General features: G+C 45.8%; 1 protein-coding gene across 1 annotated transcript in view; it reads left to right on the top strand.

Moving 5' to 3' along the window:
- SIK3 (SIK family kinase 3) overlaps nt 1-18,641 on the top strand; it is a 146,615-nt gene that overhangs the window by 73,225 nt on the left and 54,749 nt on the right. The window contains exon 4 of the mRNA XM_073585214.1: nt 15,141-15,302. Within this exon, the coding sequence (XP_073441315.1) occupies nt 15,141-15,302 (162 nt within the window). The remainder of the gene's footprint in view (nt 1-15,140; nt 15,303-18,641) is intronic.

Below are 18,641 nucleotides of genomic sequence, written 5' to 3'. Positions count from 1 at the left end.
TAGCTCTGCGCCTGGCGTGGCAAAATAATCCTATCAAGTTCAACAATGCCACTATCTCGATTTTCCCAGACTTCTCTATGGAACTCCAGAAACAACGGGCGCAGTTTACGGAGGTCGAGACCTCTACGGGAGAGGAATGTTATGTACTCGATGATTTACCCGGTCCGGCTCCGTGTGGTCCACGAGGGTTCTACTTTGTTTTTGACAGATCCAGCAGAGGCGGCGGAGTGGCTACGGTCTCACAAAGAGTCTGCTGCAAAGGGATCCTAACGTATCTTTTGCTAGTTGGTATTTTTCTATTAATCGGCTGATTGGAGCTTTACTCGAAAGCGTCCAAGTTACCAACAATACCGGACACTGGGCTCTGTGATGGTATCCCCTTGTTTGCTTCGTGATGGGAGTACAGGACTCTGTTCCTTCCTTGTTTGTTGTTCACTTTTTTTTTTCCGTAGTGGTTTTTTGTATTTTTTAGGTAGTAATCGCAGTCGACAACAATTTCAGTCTCTAGGTGATGTCTCTAAATTTTGCCCGGTTAATATTATGCACCATATTCAGCGGAGTAAAATATGGGGTCTGAGTTGATATGTATGACATGGAATGTGAGGGGTATAAAAACTCCTCGAAAAAAGATCAAGGTTTTTTCACAGGTCCGACATTATCACCCTCACATTGTGACCTTGGTGGAGACGCATCTGACTAGGGATACAGCGCGGTGCTTGCAGAAGCCTTGGGTACAATTGTCTGCCCATACATTCCACACCAGCTACTCGAGGGGTCTTACTGTTGGTACATAAAGACGTCAGATGGGAAGCGAGGGAGACTCGGAGGGATCCTGAGGGTCATTTTATTTTCGTCCATGCATTGATAAACACCAGGAAATATGTGGTCTTATGTATTTAGAATCCCCCCCCGGCTCGTATGTCCATTCTGCAGAAGGCAATGAGTTTTGCCCTTCATTACCCAGATGCGGATGTTATTTGTATGGGAGACTTTAACATGGTCATGAACAACTGCCTTGATAAATTGAGGTTGGATGATGGCGTGACTGGGGGGTCCTCTCCACCGACTACAACCCTGTTGTTATTATTTATGGGGGGTGGTGGGTGGTTGGATTTGTGGAGGGTGCGTCACCCTGAGTCAAGGGAATATACTTGCCACTCATCCACTAAAGGCTCTCTATCACGCATAGACTATATATTTGGTTCTAGCTGTCTGGCAATGTGGGTGACTGAAATAGAACATGGAAGTAGGGGGATCTCAGACCATAGTCTGGTCATGCTTAAACTCAAATATGGGCATGTAAACAATGGGATAGCTTGGAAGTTGAATCCTTTCTGGTTAAAATTGATGGGGCCTCCAGACAGAGCGATTGATCAGTTGCATTGCTTCATCACGTCCCACCTGGAACCTCAAGATATTAATTTATTTTGGGATGCCCTTAAGGCATACCTGAGGGGCTGTTTGTCCTCCACGATCTCTTATATTAAGCGGTAACCTCAAGAAAGGATGACGAGGTGGAGCAACGACTGAAAGACGCAGAGGCAACATATATATCTAACCAAAGCAGTGGGAACAGGATTGAGTGGTTGGCTGCCCAGAGGTTATATACTCAACATGTGGACTCTAAATCTAAGCGTAAACTATTCTTTACCCGTCAGTCCTATTTCGAATTGGGGAACCAGACGGGCAAATTTTTGGCCCCTCTGGTGCGCCAGCATAGCACCTCTAACACAATATTACAGATTCGTGGGGCGGACGGTATATTGGTGTCTTCGACCGAGGAGATTCTTGGCTGTTTTCAGGACTACTACAGGTCACTATATGAATCTAAAAGTGACTTTGACACTTTGGGGTGTTTAGACTATTTGTCAGATGTATCATTCCTCACATTAGATCCTGAGCAGCGAGCCCTTATGGACACTGTGTTCACCGCAGAGGAGATAGAAAATGCTATGACAGACATGGCTTCTGGGAAGACCCCTGGACCTGATGGGTTCCCTATTGAATTATATAGGAAGTACCGGGATATATTGACGCCACTTTTGGTGAAGGTATTTCGGGGAATTTGGGAAGGGAATTCTATGCCTGAGTCCTTTTATGAGGCTAAAATCATAGTGCTTCGGAAGGAGGAGAAGGACCCTTTGGAACATGGATCCTATCGTCCCATTTCGTTAGTAAATGTGGACTATAAAATTTTCACCAAGATTCTAGCTACTAGACTGAATTCAATTATATTGAACCTTATACATCCTGATCAAACGGGCTTTATGCCTGGTAAAAGTACTTCCATTAACATCAGAAGAGTCCAGTCAATAGTCCAATATAGCTCCCTAATGCCAGACAACAAATGAGCATTGGCATCGTTAGATGCTGCTAAGGCTTTTGACTCTCTTGAGTGACCTTTCCTATCCGCATGCTTGCAAAGGTATGGCTTTGGCAATAAATTTATGACATGGATCTAAGTATTATACATGAAACCCAAGGCCCGTTTTATAATAAATAACTCTATCTGAGGCTTTCGCATTGCATAGGGGAACCCGTCAGGGTTGCCCTCTTTCCCTGGCCCTCTTCGCCCTTGCGATTGAGGCACTAGCAATACGTATAAGGTCCTCCCCTAACATCCAAGGTATAGATATAGCAGGTCGGGTGGATACCATAGGCCTATATGCCGATGACATGGTGATATTCTTGAATGATGTGGAAGAAACTTTGCCACAGGTGATATCCCTTATAGATAGATTTAGTAAATATTCAGGTTTACATATAAATTGGGAAAAGTCTGCCCTGTTACCCCTTTCCCATGCCCCAGCTGGAGGCTCTCTCCTCGCTGTCTACTGTATCTAGTTTTAAATATTTGGGCATCCACATCTCTCACAATAGTACGCTTGACCTACAACTTAATGTCCACCCACTGCTGGAACTAGTTAAAGTTAAATTTGCGTCTTGGAGTAGGCTACCATTATCTGTGGCTGGACGCATTAACCTGATTAAAATATTACTCCCTAAATTTAGCTACTTGCTCCAGCATAGTGCGGTAGCGGTGCCCAGGTCCTTTTTTGTTAATCTCAACTCCCTGGTCACATCCTTTATATGGGGGAAAACTAGGCCCAAACTTAAATTGTCCACTTTACAAAGACCTAAGAAGGGAGGTGGGGTGGGGTGGGGTGGCGTTGCCAGATTTTTTCCTATAGTACTTAGCTGGGCAGGCTAAAGCCTTGAGTGGATGGATGCCGGGTAATTGCATTCCCAAGTCTGAAAGTCACTTGCTTCACGCTGCACAAGCAGATTGCCCATTAGGTTTCCTGGAATTGGAGAAAACTAATGTCCCACGTCTGCTACCCCTGCTTCGGCTGGCACGATTAATATGGAGACAAATCAAGAATGTAATAGGGTTTAAAGATTTTTATAGCTGAAATGCCCCTGTAGAGTAATAACTATTTTCCGGAGTTACGGAATCACCCATCCACCGTTTTTTGGATTCAGTATGGCGTCTCTTCAATGGGAGACTTGTATGACCAAGGGATCTTAAAGTCTTTTGAACAATTACAGGTCACACATGATATTCTGAGATCGCAATTTTTTCGCAATCTGCAGCTGAGATCAGCTCTTCAATCACATATGAGGGGTAGGGGTGTGGACCGTACTATTTCATCTTTACTGCTGATAGGAATCCTTAATTTGCAGGGTCCCCAGGGTCTCATATCCTCTTTGTATACATACATGCTATCAGTAGGGGCAGAATCGGCCATAGGCTCTTTTGAGAGGAAGTGGGAACGACTCATCCCTAATGCGCAAAGAGAGGAGTGGGAGGAGATTCTGGAATCTCCGATTGGAGTATCACCAACTATTAACCCCTTACCTACAATTGACGTAATATTCCGTCCATGTGACCATGGACCTAATTACCATGGACGCAATGTTACGTCATCGCGATCAGCGGCGCCCACGTGGTGAGCGCCGCTGATCGCGGCCGAGTGTCAGCTAAATATCATAGCTGACACCTGGCACAATGTGTCAGGGGCGGTCACGGACCGCCCCCGACACGTTAACCCCTTGCACACCGCGATCAAACACGATCGCGGTGTACCGGGGGTTAAAGGGAAGCATCGGCAGGGAGGGGGCTCCCTCCGTGCTTCCCTGAGCCCCCCACGGCAGCGCAATGTGCAGCGCTGCTGCGGGGGTCTCCTTTCCTGCAGGTCCCCGGATCCAATATGGCGACGGGGACCTCCGGGGGCCTGCAGGAAGCTGGCTTCCTCAGTGCCTGCAAAGTGCAGGCATGATGAAGCCTGTGCAGTGCCTGTGACAGATCGCTGATCTGTCACAGTGATCTGTGATGTGACAGATCAGCGATCTGTCACAGGACAGTTATGTCCCCCCTGGGACATTGTAATAAAGTAAAAAAAAAAGTGTAAAAATAATTAAAAAAAAAAATCGCTAAATAAATTAAAAAAAAAAAAAAATATTCCCCAATATATTCATTTTTTGGAAATAAAAAAAAAACAAAAACAATAAAAGTACACATATTTGGTATCGCTGCGTCCGTAACGAACCGCCCTATAAAACTGTCCCAATAGTTAACCCCTTAAGCGAACCCCTTAAAAAATAAAAAACGAAGCAAAAAATGATTTATCATACCGCCGAACAAAAAGTGCAATAACGCGCGATAAAAAAGACGCATATAAATATCCATGGTACCGCTGAAAACGTCATCTTGTCCCGCAAAAAACGAGCCGCCATACAGCATCATCAGCGAAAAAATAAAAAAGTTATAGCTCGCACAATAAAGCGATGCAAAAATAATTATTTTTTATATAAAATTGTTTTCATTGCATAAAACCGACAAAACATAAAAAAATGACCTAAATGAGGTATCGCTGTAACCGTACTGACCCAAAGAATAAAACCGCCTTATAAATTTTACCGCACCCGGAATGGCGTAAACGCACCACCCAAAAGAAATTCATGAAACGCTGGTTTTTGTAAATTCTGCGTCCCAAAAAACGAAATAAAAAGCGATCAAAAAATGTCACATGCCCGAACATGATACCAATAAAAGCGTCAATTCGTCCCGCAAAAAATAAGACCTCACATGACTCGGTGGGTCAAAATATGGAAAAATTATAGCTCTCAATATGTGGTGATGCAAAAACTATTTTTACAATAAAAAGCGTCTTTTAGCGTGCGACAGCCGCCAAACATAAAAACCGCCATAAATAGTAAATCAAACCCCCCCGTTATCACCCCCTTAGTTAGGGAAAATACTAAAATTATAAAAATGTATTTATTTCAATTTTCCCGTTAGGGTTAGGGTTAGAATTGGGGGTTTCCACTATTTGCGCACATCAGGGGCTCTCCAAACGCAACATGGCGTCTGATCTCAATTCCAGCCAATTCTGCGTTGAAAAAGTCAAATGGCGCTCCTTCCCGTCCAAGCTCTGCCATGCGCCCAAACAGTGTTTTACCCCCTCATATGGGGTATCAGCCTACTCAGGACAATTTGCAAAACAACTTTTGGGGTCCTATTTCTCCTGTTGCCCTTAGGAAAATAAAAATTTTGGGGCAAAAATATCATTTTTGTGGGAAAATTTTTTTTTTTTTTTTTATTTTCACGCCTGGGCGTTATAAACTTCTGTGAAGCACTTGGGGGTTCAAAGTTCTCACCACACATCTAGATAAGTTCCTTGGGGGGTCTAGTTTCCAAAATGGTGTCAATTGTAGGGGGTTTCCACTGTTTTGGTACATCAGGGGCTTTCCAAACGCGACATGGCGTCCGATCTCAATTCCAGCCAAAAAAGTCAAATGGCGCTGCTTGCCTTCCGAGCTCTGCCATGTGCCCAAATAGTCATTTACACCCACATATGGGGTATCGGCGTACTCAGGACAAATTGCACAATAACTTTTAGGGTCCTGTTACCCTTGGGAAAATAAAAATTGGGGGTGAAAAGATCATTTTGTGGAAAAAATATGATTTTTTAATTGTACCGCTGTACATTATAAACTTCTGTGAAGCCCTTGTGGGTTCAAATCTCTCACCACATATCTAGTTAAGTTCCTTAGGGGGTCTAGTTTCAAAAATGGGGTCACTTGTGGGTGGTTTCCACTGTTTAGGTACATCAGGAGCTCTCCAAACGCGACATGGCGTCCGATCAGAATTCCAGCCAATTTTGCATTGAAAAAGTCAAACGGAGCTCCTTCCCTTCTGAGCTCTGCCATGCGCCGAAACAGTGGTTCCCCCCCACATATCAGGTATCAGCGTGCTCAGGACAAATTGCACAATAATTTTTGCAGTCCAATTTCTCCTGTTACACTTGGTAAAATAAAAAAAATTGAACCTGAAGTAATTTTTTTTGTGAAAAAAAGTTAAATGTTAATTTTTTTTAAATATTCAAAAATTTCCTGTGACGCACCTGAAGGGTTAATAAACTCCTTGAATGCGGTTTTAAGCACCTTAAGGGGTGCAGTTTTTAGAATGGTGTCACTTTTGGGTATTTTCTATCATATAGACCCCTCAAAGTGGCTTCAAATGTGATGTGGTCCGTAAAAATAAAATGGTGTTGCAAAAATGAGAGATCGCTGGTCAACTTTTAACCCTTATATCTTACTAACAAATAAAAATTTTGGTTCCAAAATTGTGCTGATGTAAAGTAAACATGTGGGAAATGTTACTTATTAACTTTTTTGTGTGACATATCTCTGTGATTTAAGGGCATAAAAATTCAAAGTTGGAAAATTGCGGAATTTTCAAAATTTTCGCCAAATTTCCGTTTTTCGCACAAATAAACGCAAGTTATATGAATGAAATTTTACCACTAACATGAAGTACAATATGTCACGAGAAAACAATGACAGAATTACAGGGATCCATGGAAGCGTTTCAGAGTTATGATCTCATAAAGGGACAGTGGTCAGAATTGTAAAAATTGGCCTGGTAGTTAACGTGCAAACCACCCTTGGTAGTGAAGGGGTTAATAACAGAATGATACAATTATATATAATAAATCAATCATACTTGACTCCGCTGCGACTTTTCAGGATGGGTCAGCTTCAATCATCAGAATGTATGCGATGTCACTTGCCAGATGCTGATTTTATTCATATGGTGTGGCAATGCCCCATTATCCTGCATTACTGGAAAGAGGTGACTACACTGCTGACATCCTTGGTGCAAACCCCTGTCCCTCTAGAGCAGTGGTCCCCAACCTTTTTTGCACCGGGGACCGGTTTCAAGCAAGACCATTCTTCCATGGCCCGGCAGGGCGGGGATGGAGGTGTGGCAGGGGCGGGGCTTTGGTCATAAGGGGGCGGGGCTATGGACACGGTTGTAGTGTAGCAGTGCATACTTGGAATTAAATAACATTTATAATGTGACTCAACTCACCATAGGTTTTGAATAAGTGCTCCATCACCCCCTTCTCCCCATCATTGCCTTCACCCCATCACTCCCTTCTCCCCATCATTGCCTTCTCCCCATCACTGCTGTCTCCCCATCATTGCCTTCACCCCATCACTGCCGTCTCCCCATCATTGCCTTCTCCCCATCACTCCCTTCTCCCCATCATTGCCTTCTCCCCATCACTCCCTTCTCCCCATCATTGCCTTCACCCCATCACTGCTGTCTCCCCATCATTGCCTTCACCCCATCACTGCCGTCTCCCCATCATTGCCTTCACCCCATCACTGCCGTCTCCCCATCATTGCCTTCTCCCCATCATTGCCTTCACCCCATCACTCCCCTCTCCCCATCATTGCCTTCACCCCATCACTCCCCTCTCCCCATCATTGCCTTCACCCCATCACTCCCTTCTCCCCATCATTGCCTTCTCCCCATCACTGCTGTCTCCCCATCATTGCCTTCACCCCATCACTGCCGTCTCCCCATCATTGCCTTCACCCCATCACTTCCTTCTCCCCATCATTGCCTTCACCCCATCACTCCCTTCTCCCCATCATTGCCTTCTCCCCATCACTGCTGTCTCCCCATCATTGCCTTCACCCCATCACTGCCGTCTCCCCATCATTGCCTTCTCCCCATCATTGCCTTCACCCCATCACTCCCTTCTCCCCATCATTGCCTTCACCCCATCACTCCCCTCTCCCCATCATTGCCTTCACCCCATCACTGCCGTCTCCCCATCATTGCGTTCTCACCATCATTGCCTTCACCCCATCACTCCCCTCTCCCCATCATTGCCTTCACCCCATCACTCCCTTCTCCCCATCATTGCTTTCACCCCATCACTCCCTTCTCCCCATCATTGCCTTCACCCCATCACTGCCGTCTCCCCATCATTGCCTTCACCCCATCACTGCCGTCTCTCCATCATTGCCTTCACCCCATCACTCCCCTCTCCCCATCATTGCCTTCACCCCATCACTCCCTTCTCCCCATCACTGCCTTCACCCCATCACTCCCCTCATGGCCTTCTCCTCATGTCCCCATCTCCTCCAGGGCCAGGCTACACAAACACAGACCAACACACACACAGACATACATGTACACACAGACACCACCTCTCTCCTCTCACCTGCCCGCCGCCCGTGCTTCCTCGCACTGACACAGCAGCGGCCGCGCTCCTCTCTGTGTCAGTCAGAGACAGGAAGCGCGGGCGGCGGGCAGGAAGCTGGACGGGTCCTTGCAGCTCCGCTCCTGCTATTCCCTCTTGCAGGCAGCGGAGCTGCTTGATCGCTCCCTGGCCGCCGCTAAGAGCTGCTGCGCGCCGCCCCAGCCCCCGCTATGCCACTGACCGCCCCTGGCTCCCCTTGTGTCCGCGGACCGGCAAGGGCACTGCAGCGGCCCGGTGCTGGGCCGCGGACCGGCGGTTGGGGACCCCTGCTCTAGAGCCATTGGTCTGCTTGTTTGGAGTATGGGAGGAGGAGATTTGGGATCGCTATACTGGGGTCTTCCTGCGCGAGACGCTGTTTATGGCACGGAAGGTGCTGGCATTGCGGTGGATGGGTGGTTCATGTCCTTCCCTTAGATTTTGGATCGAGTTGGTAAATTCGATTGTTCCATATGAGCGCACGTTGTACCAAAATAGGGGATTCCCGGGTAAATTTGAAAAGATTTGGGAGAGGTGGAATTCCTCTCACCTTACTATGCAAGGCTGAGACATCACATTTGACATAATACGATATAGGAAACCAGGCTGCGGAAATAGTAGATACTAGTTGATGTAGTGGTAGATGTAGTTTAGGGAATTTTAGTTAGATTTTATTTCTGAATGATACGACAAGGTTTGTGAAATTGGATTGATACACATGCTGGAAAATGTATAGCCAATTATCCTTATGTATGCTTGGAAGGATATGTACATATTACCTGTTTATCTAGAAGAGTGTGCAATTTCTTTGCATTATATTTTACAATGGACAGAAACTTGTGTGCTATGTATACTGCTTGTTATCATAAGCCATTGTGTATGTTGTACATTCTTTGTGTTCTGAGGTCCAATAAACGAATTTAAAAAAGTATGCTTTAGATTATACAGCCCATTGAGAACATTCATAATGAATCGTCCTCCGTTCGTGCTATTGTTATTCCTTTCTCTTTACTGTATACAAGAGTATAGTATACCATATACTATACCTTGGAATATTCAATCTTTTTGCCCTCCCCCTTTCCTCTCCACCCGCCCCTTTCTCCTGCCCTCCCCTCTTCCCACCTGCTCCCCCTCCTTCTGCCTGCCCTTTTCCCTTTTCCTTTCCATTTTTTTTATTTGATGCAGTGGAAGTCACTAGTGTGTATACCATTTGCTTACAGTGACATGTAAAAGTTTTGAAAAAAAAAATCGTGTGTGTATGTATATGTATATATATATATATATATATATATATATATATATATGCACACACATATATACCGTTAGGTCCATATATATTTGGACAGAGACAACATTTTTCTAATTTTGGTTCTAAACATTACCACAATGAATTTTAAACAAAACAATTCAGATGCAGTTGAAGTCCAGACTTTCAGCTTTCATTTGAGGGTATCCACATTAAAATTGGATGAAGGGTTTAGGAGTTTCAGCTCCTTAACATGTGCCACCCTGTTTATAAAGGGACCAAAAGTAATTGGACAGATTAGATAATTGTAAATAAAATGTTCATTTCTAGTACTTGGTTGAAAACCCTTTGTTGGCAATGACTGCCTGAAGTCTTGAACTCATGGACATCACCAGACGCTGTGCTTCCTCCTTTTTAATGCTCTGCCAGGCCTTCACTGCGGTGGTTTTCAGTTGCTGTTTGTTTGTGGGCCTTTCTGTCTGAAGTTTAGTCTTTAACAAGTGAAATGCATGCTCAATTGGGTTGAGATCAGGTGACTGACTTGGCCATTCAAGAATATTCCACTTCTTTGCTTTAATAAACTCCTGGGTTGCTTTGGCTTTGTTTTGTGTCATTGTCCATCTGTAGTATGAAACGATGACCAATCAGTTTGGCTGCATTTGGCTGGATCTGAGCACACAGTATGGCTCTGAGTACCTCAGAATTCATTCGGCTGCTTCTGTCCCGAGTCGCATCATCAATAAACACTAGTGACCCAGTGCCACTGGCAGCCATGCATGCCCAAGCCATCACACTGCCTCCGCCGTGTTTTACAGATGATATGGTATGCTTTGGATCATGAGCTGTACCACGCCTTCACCATACTTTTCTCTTTCCATCATTCTGGTAGAGGTTGATCTTGGTTTCATCTGTCCAAAGAATGTTCTTCCAGAACTGTGCTGGCTTTTTTAGATGTTTTTTTAGCAAAGTCCAGTCTAGCCTTTTTATTCTTGATGCTTATGAGTGGCTTGCACTGTACAGTGAACCCTCTATATTTACTTTCATGCAGTCTTCTCTTTATGATTGATTTGGATATTGATACGCCTACCTCCCGGAGAGTGTTGTTCACTTGGTTGGCTGTTGTGAAGGGGTTTCTCTTCACCATGGAGATTATTCTGCGATCATCCACCACTGTTGTCTTCCGTGGGCGCCCAGGTCTTTTTGCATTGATGAGTTCACCAATGCTTTTTCTTTCTTTCTCAGGATGTACCAAACTGTAGATTTTGCCACTCCTTATGTTGTAGCAATTTCTCTGATCGGTTTTTTATGTTTTTACAGCTTAAGGATGGCTTGTTTCACCTGCATGGAGAGTTCCTTTGACCACATGTTTCCTTCACAGCAAAACCTTCCAAATGCAAGCACCACACCTCAAATCAACTCCAGGCCTTTTATCTGCTTAATTGAGAATGACATAACAAAGGGATTGCCCATACCTGTCCATGAAATAGCCTTGGAGTCAATTGTCCAATTACTTTTGGTCCCTTTAAAAACAGGGTGGCATAAGTTAAGGAGCTGAAACGCCTAAACCCTTCATCCAATTTTAATGTGGATACCCTCAAATGAAAGCCAGACGTCTGAGCTTCAACTGCATCTGAATTGTTTTGTTTAAAATTTATTGTGGTAATGTCTAGAACCAAAAATAGAAAAATGTTGTCTCTGTCCAAATATATATGAACCTAACTGTATATATATTGTGTGTGTGTGTATATATATATATATATATATATATATATATACACATACATACATACATACATACGTCTTTCAGTTCTTGTTTGAGGGATTTTCATCCATTCTTCCTTGGAGAATTCCTCCAGTTCTGTGAGATTCCTGGGCCATTCTGTATCCTCTGCTATTTTGATGGCTAGCCACAGATTTTCAATAATGGTCAGATGAGGGGACTGTAAGGGCCATTGTAAAACCTTCAGCTTGCCCCTTTTGGTGTCGTCTATTGTGGATTTTGATGTGTGTTCAGGATCATTATTCACTTGTAGATTGTGAGCCCTCGTGGGCAGGGTCCTCTCATCCTGTACCAGTCGTGACTTGTATTATTTAAGATTACTTTACTTGTATGTATTATGTATACCCCTCCTCACATGTAAAGCGCCATGGAATAAATGGCGCTATAATAATAAATAATTTGTAGAAGCCATCCTTTTTTCACCTTCAGCTCTTTTACAGATGGTGTTATGTTTGCATCAAAAATTTGTTGAAATTTCCTTGAATCCATTCTTCCCTTTCCCTGTGCCATTGGCTACAATGCAACCCCAAAGCATGATTGATCCACCCCCGTGCTTAATGGTTGGCGAGATATTCTTTTCCTGAAATTCTGTGCCCTTTTTCTCCACACATACTTTTGATCGTTGTGGCCAAAGAGTTCTGTTTTAACCCAATCGGTCCACAGGACTTGTTTCCATAATACATCAGGCTGGTTTAGATGTTGTTTTGCATACTTCTGACGCTGAATTTTATGGTGAGGATGCAGGAGAGGTTTTCTTCTGATGACTTTTCCATGAAGGCCATATTAGTGCATTTGTCTCTGAACAGTAGAACAATGTACCACAACTCCAGTGTCTGCTAAATCTTTCTCAAGGTCTTTTGCTGTCAAGCGGGGCTTCTGATTTTCCTCTCTAGCAATCCTACGAGTATCTCTCACTGAAATTTTGCTTGGTCTTTAGACCTTATCTTGACCTCCACTGTTCCTGTTATCTGCCATTTCTTAATTACATTTTGAACTGAGGAAAGGGCAACTTCAAAATACTTTTCTATCTTCTTATAGCCTTCTCCTCCTTTGTGGGCATCCACCATTTTCAGAGAGCTAGGCAGCTACTTAGAAGAGTCCATGGCTGTTGTTTTTGGCACGAGGTTAGAGGAGGCTTGGTTTTTATAAAGCTGGGAAATTTGCATCACTTAGCCTTTCATAATGATGATGGCAAACAAGCCATAAACCTAACAGTCTAATTAAAGTCTGAACCCTTGGTCAAGGTTATCTGAGTACAAAATCTCCAAGGGTGCACAGACGTTTGCATTGGCCCATTTTCCACTGTATATGCTGTGACATGCCTGGGACTATATATACACTGCTCAAAAAATATAGGGAACACTTAAATAACAGAACATAACGCCAAGTAAATAAAACTTCTGTGAAATCAAACTGTCCACTTGGGAAGCAACACTGATTGACAATCAATTTCACATGCTGTTGTGCAAATGGAATAGACAACTGATGGAAATTATTTCTCAATTATCAAGACACCCTCAATAAAGGAGTGGTTCTGCAGGTGGGGACCACAGACCACATCTCAGTACCAATGCTTTCTGGCTGATGTTTAGGTCACTTTTGAATGTTGGTTGTGCTTTCTCACTTGTGGTAGCATGAGATGGACTCTACAACCCACACAACTGGCTCATGAAGTGCAGCTCTTCCAGGATGGCACATAATGCAAAGTGTGGCAAGAAGGTCTGCTGTGTCCAGAGGCTGGAGGCGATACCAGGACACAGGCCAGCACACCAGGAGACGTGGAGGGGGCCGTAGGAGGGCAACAACCCAGCAGCAGGACCGCTACCTCCACCTTTGTGCAAGGAGGAACATGAGGAGCACTGCCAGAGCCCTGCAAAACGACCTCCAGCAGGCCACAATTGTGCATGTGTCTGCACAAACAGTTAGAAACCGACTCCATGAGAATGGACTGAGTGCGCGACGTCCACAGATCGGTGTTGTGCTCACAGCCCAACACTGTGCAGGATGCTTGGCATTTGCCACAGAACACCAAGATTTGCAAATTCGCCACTGGCACCCTGTGCTCTTCACAGATGAAAGCAGGTTCACACTGAGCACATGTGACAGACGTGACAGAGTCTGGAGACGCCGTGGAGAGCGATCTGCTGCCTGCAACATCCTTCAGCATGACCACTTTGGCAGTGGGTCAGTAATGGTGTGGGGTGGCATTTCTTTGGAGAGCCGCCCGGTGTTGGGCTGTGAGCACAACCCCCATCTGTGACGTCGGGCACTCAGACCATCCTCATGGAGTCGGTTTCTAACGGTTTGTGCAGACACATGCACATTTGTGGCCTGCTGGTGGTCATTTTGCAGGGCTCTGGCAGTGCTCCTGTTCCTCCTTGCACAAAGGATGAGGTAGCAGTCCTGCTGATGGGTTGGTGCCCTCTTACAGCCCCCTTCACGTCTCCTGGTAGCGCCTCCAGCCTCTGGACACTACGCTGACAGACACAGAAAACCTTCTTGCCACAGCTCACACTGATGTGCCATCCTGGATGAGCTGCACTTCCTGAGCCACTTGTGTGGGTTTTAGAGTCCATCTCATGCTACCACGAGTGTGAAAGCACAACCAACATTCAAAAGTGACCAAAACATCAGCCAGAAAGCATTGGTCCTGAGATGTGGTCTGTGGTCCCCACCTGCAGAACCACTCCTTTATTGAGGGTGTCTTGATAATTGCCAATAATTTCCATCTGTTTTCTATTCCATTTGCACAACAGCATGTGAAATTGATTGTCAATCACTGTTGCTTCCTAAGTGGACAGTTTTATTCCACAGAAGTTTGATTTACTTGGAGTTATATTCTGTTGTTTAAGTGTTCCCTTTATTTTTTTTGAGCAGTGTACGTCAGCAGATCCGCACAGCATAGACTTTTTTTTTTTTTTTAAGAAATGTAGCTCATCTATACTAATGCTCACTTCTGATCTTTGACCCTTGTAATCATGGCAGCAATCGGCCAAAACCATCAATCGTTTGTTGGACAACTCATCCTACTCTAAAATCATTGTTGGCAGCTCAGCTCCTCATTTAAGCAGAGAATGTGCTGCCGACAATATCCCTCCTGTGTGGAGACGCTCTCATGCACTTTTAGGCTGCAGTCTCCTTGTTTAATTACTTTTCTAATTACTCCTATTAAGTGATGATTTTTCAGACAGTGTAGCACGCACTTTTGGCCCCTAGGGGTCAGCATTGCCGTTACCTGCAACCAATAATCCAACAGTGTGATAGTCTCATTTTGGCATGTCGCCGGTGGCATCACAGCCTCATTGACTGTCTATAGATGTGATGTGACGTTGGATCCTTCCACACTTATGGCCAGTGCCAAAGTAGAACTTCAGCCTAAGATTTTCTTACTGTTACTGCAGGGTTATCCCTAGTCATGCACTAACGCATAGGCAATGCACGGTGATTCACACTGCCGATGATGCGCGTTGCCCGTGTCCTGATCTTTAGAATAAGAGGTGCACAACACCTGCTGATCATGCAGGATAGTAATTATTTGCTCTCCATCACCTGACCGTTCTTTTTTGCATTGCAGATCACCTTGTGGCTCACGGGCGGATGGCAGAGAAAGAAGCGCGCAAGAAATTTAAGCAGATTGTCGCTGCTGTTCACTTCTGTCACTGTAGGAATATCGTGCACCGAGATCTGAAGGCTGAGAATTTATTGCTTGATGCAAACCTCAATATCAAGATTGCTGGTGAGTGACCAAATATCACAATGAAATATGGCTGCCCTCCTCTCGACTGCATTTACAGACCGCACCGACATTGCTCAGTTTTCACAAAGGGCGACGATCAGAACCATGGTGAACCTGTATGAATCGCCCAATCATCAGGAGCGTGCCTCTGCTTCCTGACTTCCTGCTTGTCTGGGGGCAGAGAGCTCCTGACGATTGACAGATTGGACCGTCGGCATCAGCTTTGCAGCATCGGAGGAACAAAGTGTTACTGAAGTTGACGACATCTAGCAATCCACCAAGCTTTACAATCTGTAATGCAAAGAACTTGTAAGCGCTGCACCCCTTACCAAATGGATCAGCCACTTCTGAAAGACTGCAGCGGTAACTGGTAACCAAAGCAATGAGCAGTAAACTATAAAATGTAAAGATCTCTCTGTTCCTGACAGTTGAGAGGAATTTTAGTAAGAGGTTAATTGCAAAGTTATTTTTACAAGCCCTTGCTATGTTTCCTATTTGTGATTTTGAGGAAACTCCAAGACTTTACACACGCCTGTCTTGTGTCTATGCGACAAGTTCCAGGGGGAATAATAGAAATGTTGGGGCTGAGGATTCGGAGAGTACTGATGAATACTACAGGAACTCGACGTGTGGTTACCTGTCCCTAGATCTGATGATTGTGTGTCACCTATTACTCTACAGGTGCAGAACAACAAGGGTAAATCGTGGCTCATATGTTTGGGCAGATGGTGGTCCTGGATCCTGACAGTCATGTGCTGAGGATGAGGGTGGTGGTGGTGTGGGGGTGATGTCACTGTAGGAAGGGGCCACAGCTCCACAGGGAAGGCTGAGCGATGGCCTTCAACCCACTTACCTCACGGCTGCATTTTATTACTTACCCGAGCGCATAGGTGGGAGACTTGTCAATCAAGCAGAGGTGGGTGTGGAGGAGGTGGAGGTTCACATTCTCCTTGTACCCCTTTTATGTGGGACTTTTGCCTGGCTGTTTTTCATGTCAGCCCCTGGTGGTTCTGAGATTGGTGTGGTATTATTTTGAGCTGTACTGATACAGGGCTTCATTTTATCACCATCTGCTTAAATGAATTACCAAAGATATTTAGTTTTTTTTTTTTTTTTTTTACTTGAGAAACAATGCCACCCTTACCTATGGGTTGTGTTTGGTATTGCAGTTTAGTGCATTCAAGTGAATAAGGCCGAGCGGCAGAATTCTTCAGCAAGAGCTGCACCTTTTCTCTGCACAAAAACAGACCCCCTTTTTTGCTTCTAGATGTGATCACCAGGGATTGGCCGTGGCGGGCGTTAGAGCGGCTCATACTGGCAGTTCGTGGCCTGGCCACGTCTTCTGTATAGTAGATTATGAGGGAAGTGACTGTTCCTGGGAATCCTGCGGCTGAGCGCTGCTCCGGAGACGCTGCCGATCCTCCCATCTGCTGTTTGCTTTGGCAGCGGCTGAGCACAGTCATCTGATGAGTAGGATGGAAATGCTGATGTACTGTCAGGACCGCTGCTTGTTTTTCTGCTTCAGACCTCGGATGTGAACATTATACACTTTTTCTGAGCCTTGTTTGTCTCAAACAAATCCCTCGCTTCGCTTCACTCACAGTCCTGTCTGTTTTTAATGGCCAGCATCCCCCACCTGGACCAATCCCAGTCCGAGTAAGATCATAAATTTTCCGTTTGTTTGACCCGGATATTTTTACAAGGTGTGGAACAGGTGCATTTTTAGGTGGTGAACTGATGGTGTATGATTTTAGGAGGCTTTCTTCATTAATCTCATTGCATACTTTGGTTGCAGTTGAGATCCCCCTACACAGCTGGGAGCGATCTCTCCTGACCTCCCCCCCCTTTTTTTTTATGCATGAGAGAGAGAGCACTCTTGCGTTCTCTGCCGCTGTTGTTCTGGTGGTGGCTCAGCTACACACACAACATAATGGTGACCTGCTGAAATTAATCCTATATAAAAAAAAAAAATGACCGTCTCATCCAAACAAAAATCATGTCTGAACAGGTGCTTACCTAGAGGTGCCAACTCAAACACAACCGAACAAATAAGGCAGCACTCTGTAGCGCTATAGCATGCAATCATGAAATATAAAAATTGAATTGCATTACTGTACTAGAAATGTGAAAAATTGAGAATGCTTAGCGCATATATTGGCCAATTCATGTGTACCTGGCAGCCACGATAAGGCGATTCTCGTTGCCAGGGACCTAATGCCATTAAGTAACGAGAATTGCCTTAACGTGACTGCCAGGTACACAGGAATTGGCCAATTTATGCGCTAAGCATTCTACTTTTTCATATTTCCAGTGCAGTAATGCAATTCAATTTTCCTATTTCATGTTTGCATGCTATACAGAGTGCTGCCTTATTTGGATGAAATTAAACCTGACACCCTCCTCATCATCTGTCTGGATAGATCTGCAGACCCCTATACACACTAGACGTTTGGCCATTTTTAATCTAATGTGTATGGGGGCCACTAAAGCAATCATCAGCTGTAGTCTGTTGCAGTGGAGACACATACATCCACATACGAGCTCGTCACGGAGCGTCTCTGCTGCAGCGCCTCGTCACGGAGCGTCTCTGCTGCAGCGCCACGTCACGGAGCGTCTCTGCTGCAGCGCCACGTCACGGAGCGTCTCTGCTGCAGCGCCTCGTCACGGAGCGTCTCTGCTGCAGCGCCTCGTCACGGAGCGTCTCTGCTGCAGCGCCTCGTCACGGAGCGTCTCTGCTGCAGCGCCTCGTCACGGAGCGTCTCTGCTGCAGCGCTTCGTCACGGAGCGTCTCTGCTGCAGCGCCTCGTCACGGAGCGTCTCTGCTTCAGCGCCTCGTCACGGAGCGTCTCTGCTGCAGCGCCTCGTCACGGAGCGTCTCTGCTGCAGCGCCACGTCACGGAGCGTCTCTGCTGCAGCGCCACGTCACGGAGCGTCTCTGCTGCAGCGCCACGTCACGGAGCGTCTCTGCTGCAGCGCCTCGTCACGGAGCGTCTCTGCTGCAGCGCCTCGTCACGGAGCGTCTCTGCTGCAGCGCCTCGTCACGGAGCGTCTCTGCTGCAGCGCCTCGTCACGGAGCGTCTCTGCTGCAGCGCCTCGTCACGGAGCGTCTCTGCTGCAGCGCCTCGTCACGGAGCGTCTCTGCTGCAGCGCCTCGTCACGGAGCGTCTCTGCTGCAGCGCCTCGTCACGGAGCGTCTCTGCTGCAGCGCCTCGTCACGGAGCGTCTCTGCTGCAGCGCCTCGTCACGGAGCGTCTCTGCTGCAGCGCCTCGTCACGGAGCGTCTCTGCTGCAGCGCCTCGTCACGGAGCGTCTCTGCTGCAGCGCCTCGTCACGGAGCGC

Source organism: Dendrobates tinctorius, unplaced genomic scaffold (assembly GCF_039654945.1).
Source record: "Dendrobates tinctorius isolate UK_male_01 unplaced genomic scaffold, ASM3965494v1 ptg000086l, whole genome shotgun sequence".
Taxonomy (NCBI): Eukaryota; Metazoa; Chordata; class Amphibia; order Anura; family Dendrobatidae; genus Dendrobates; species Dendrobates tinctorius.
Note: the sequence above shows the minus strand (reverse complement) of the source record. Positions and strands in the feature narration are given on the sequence as shown.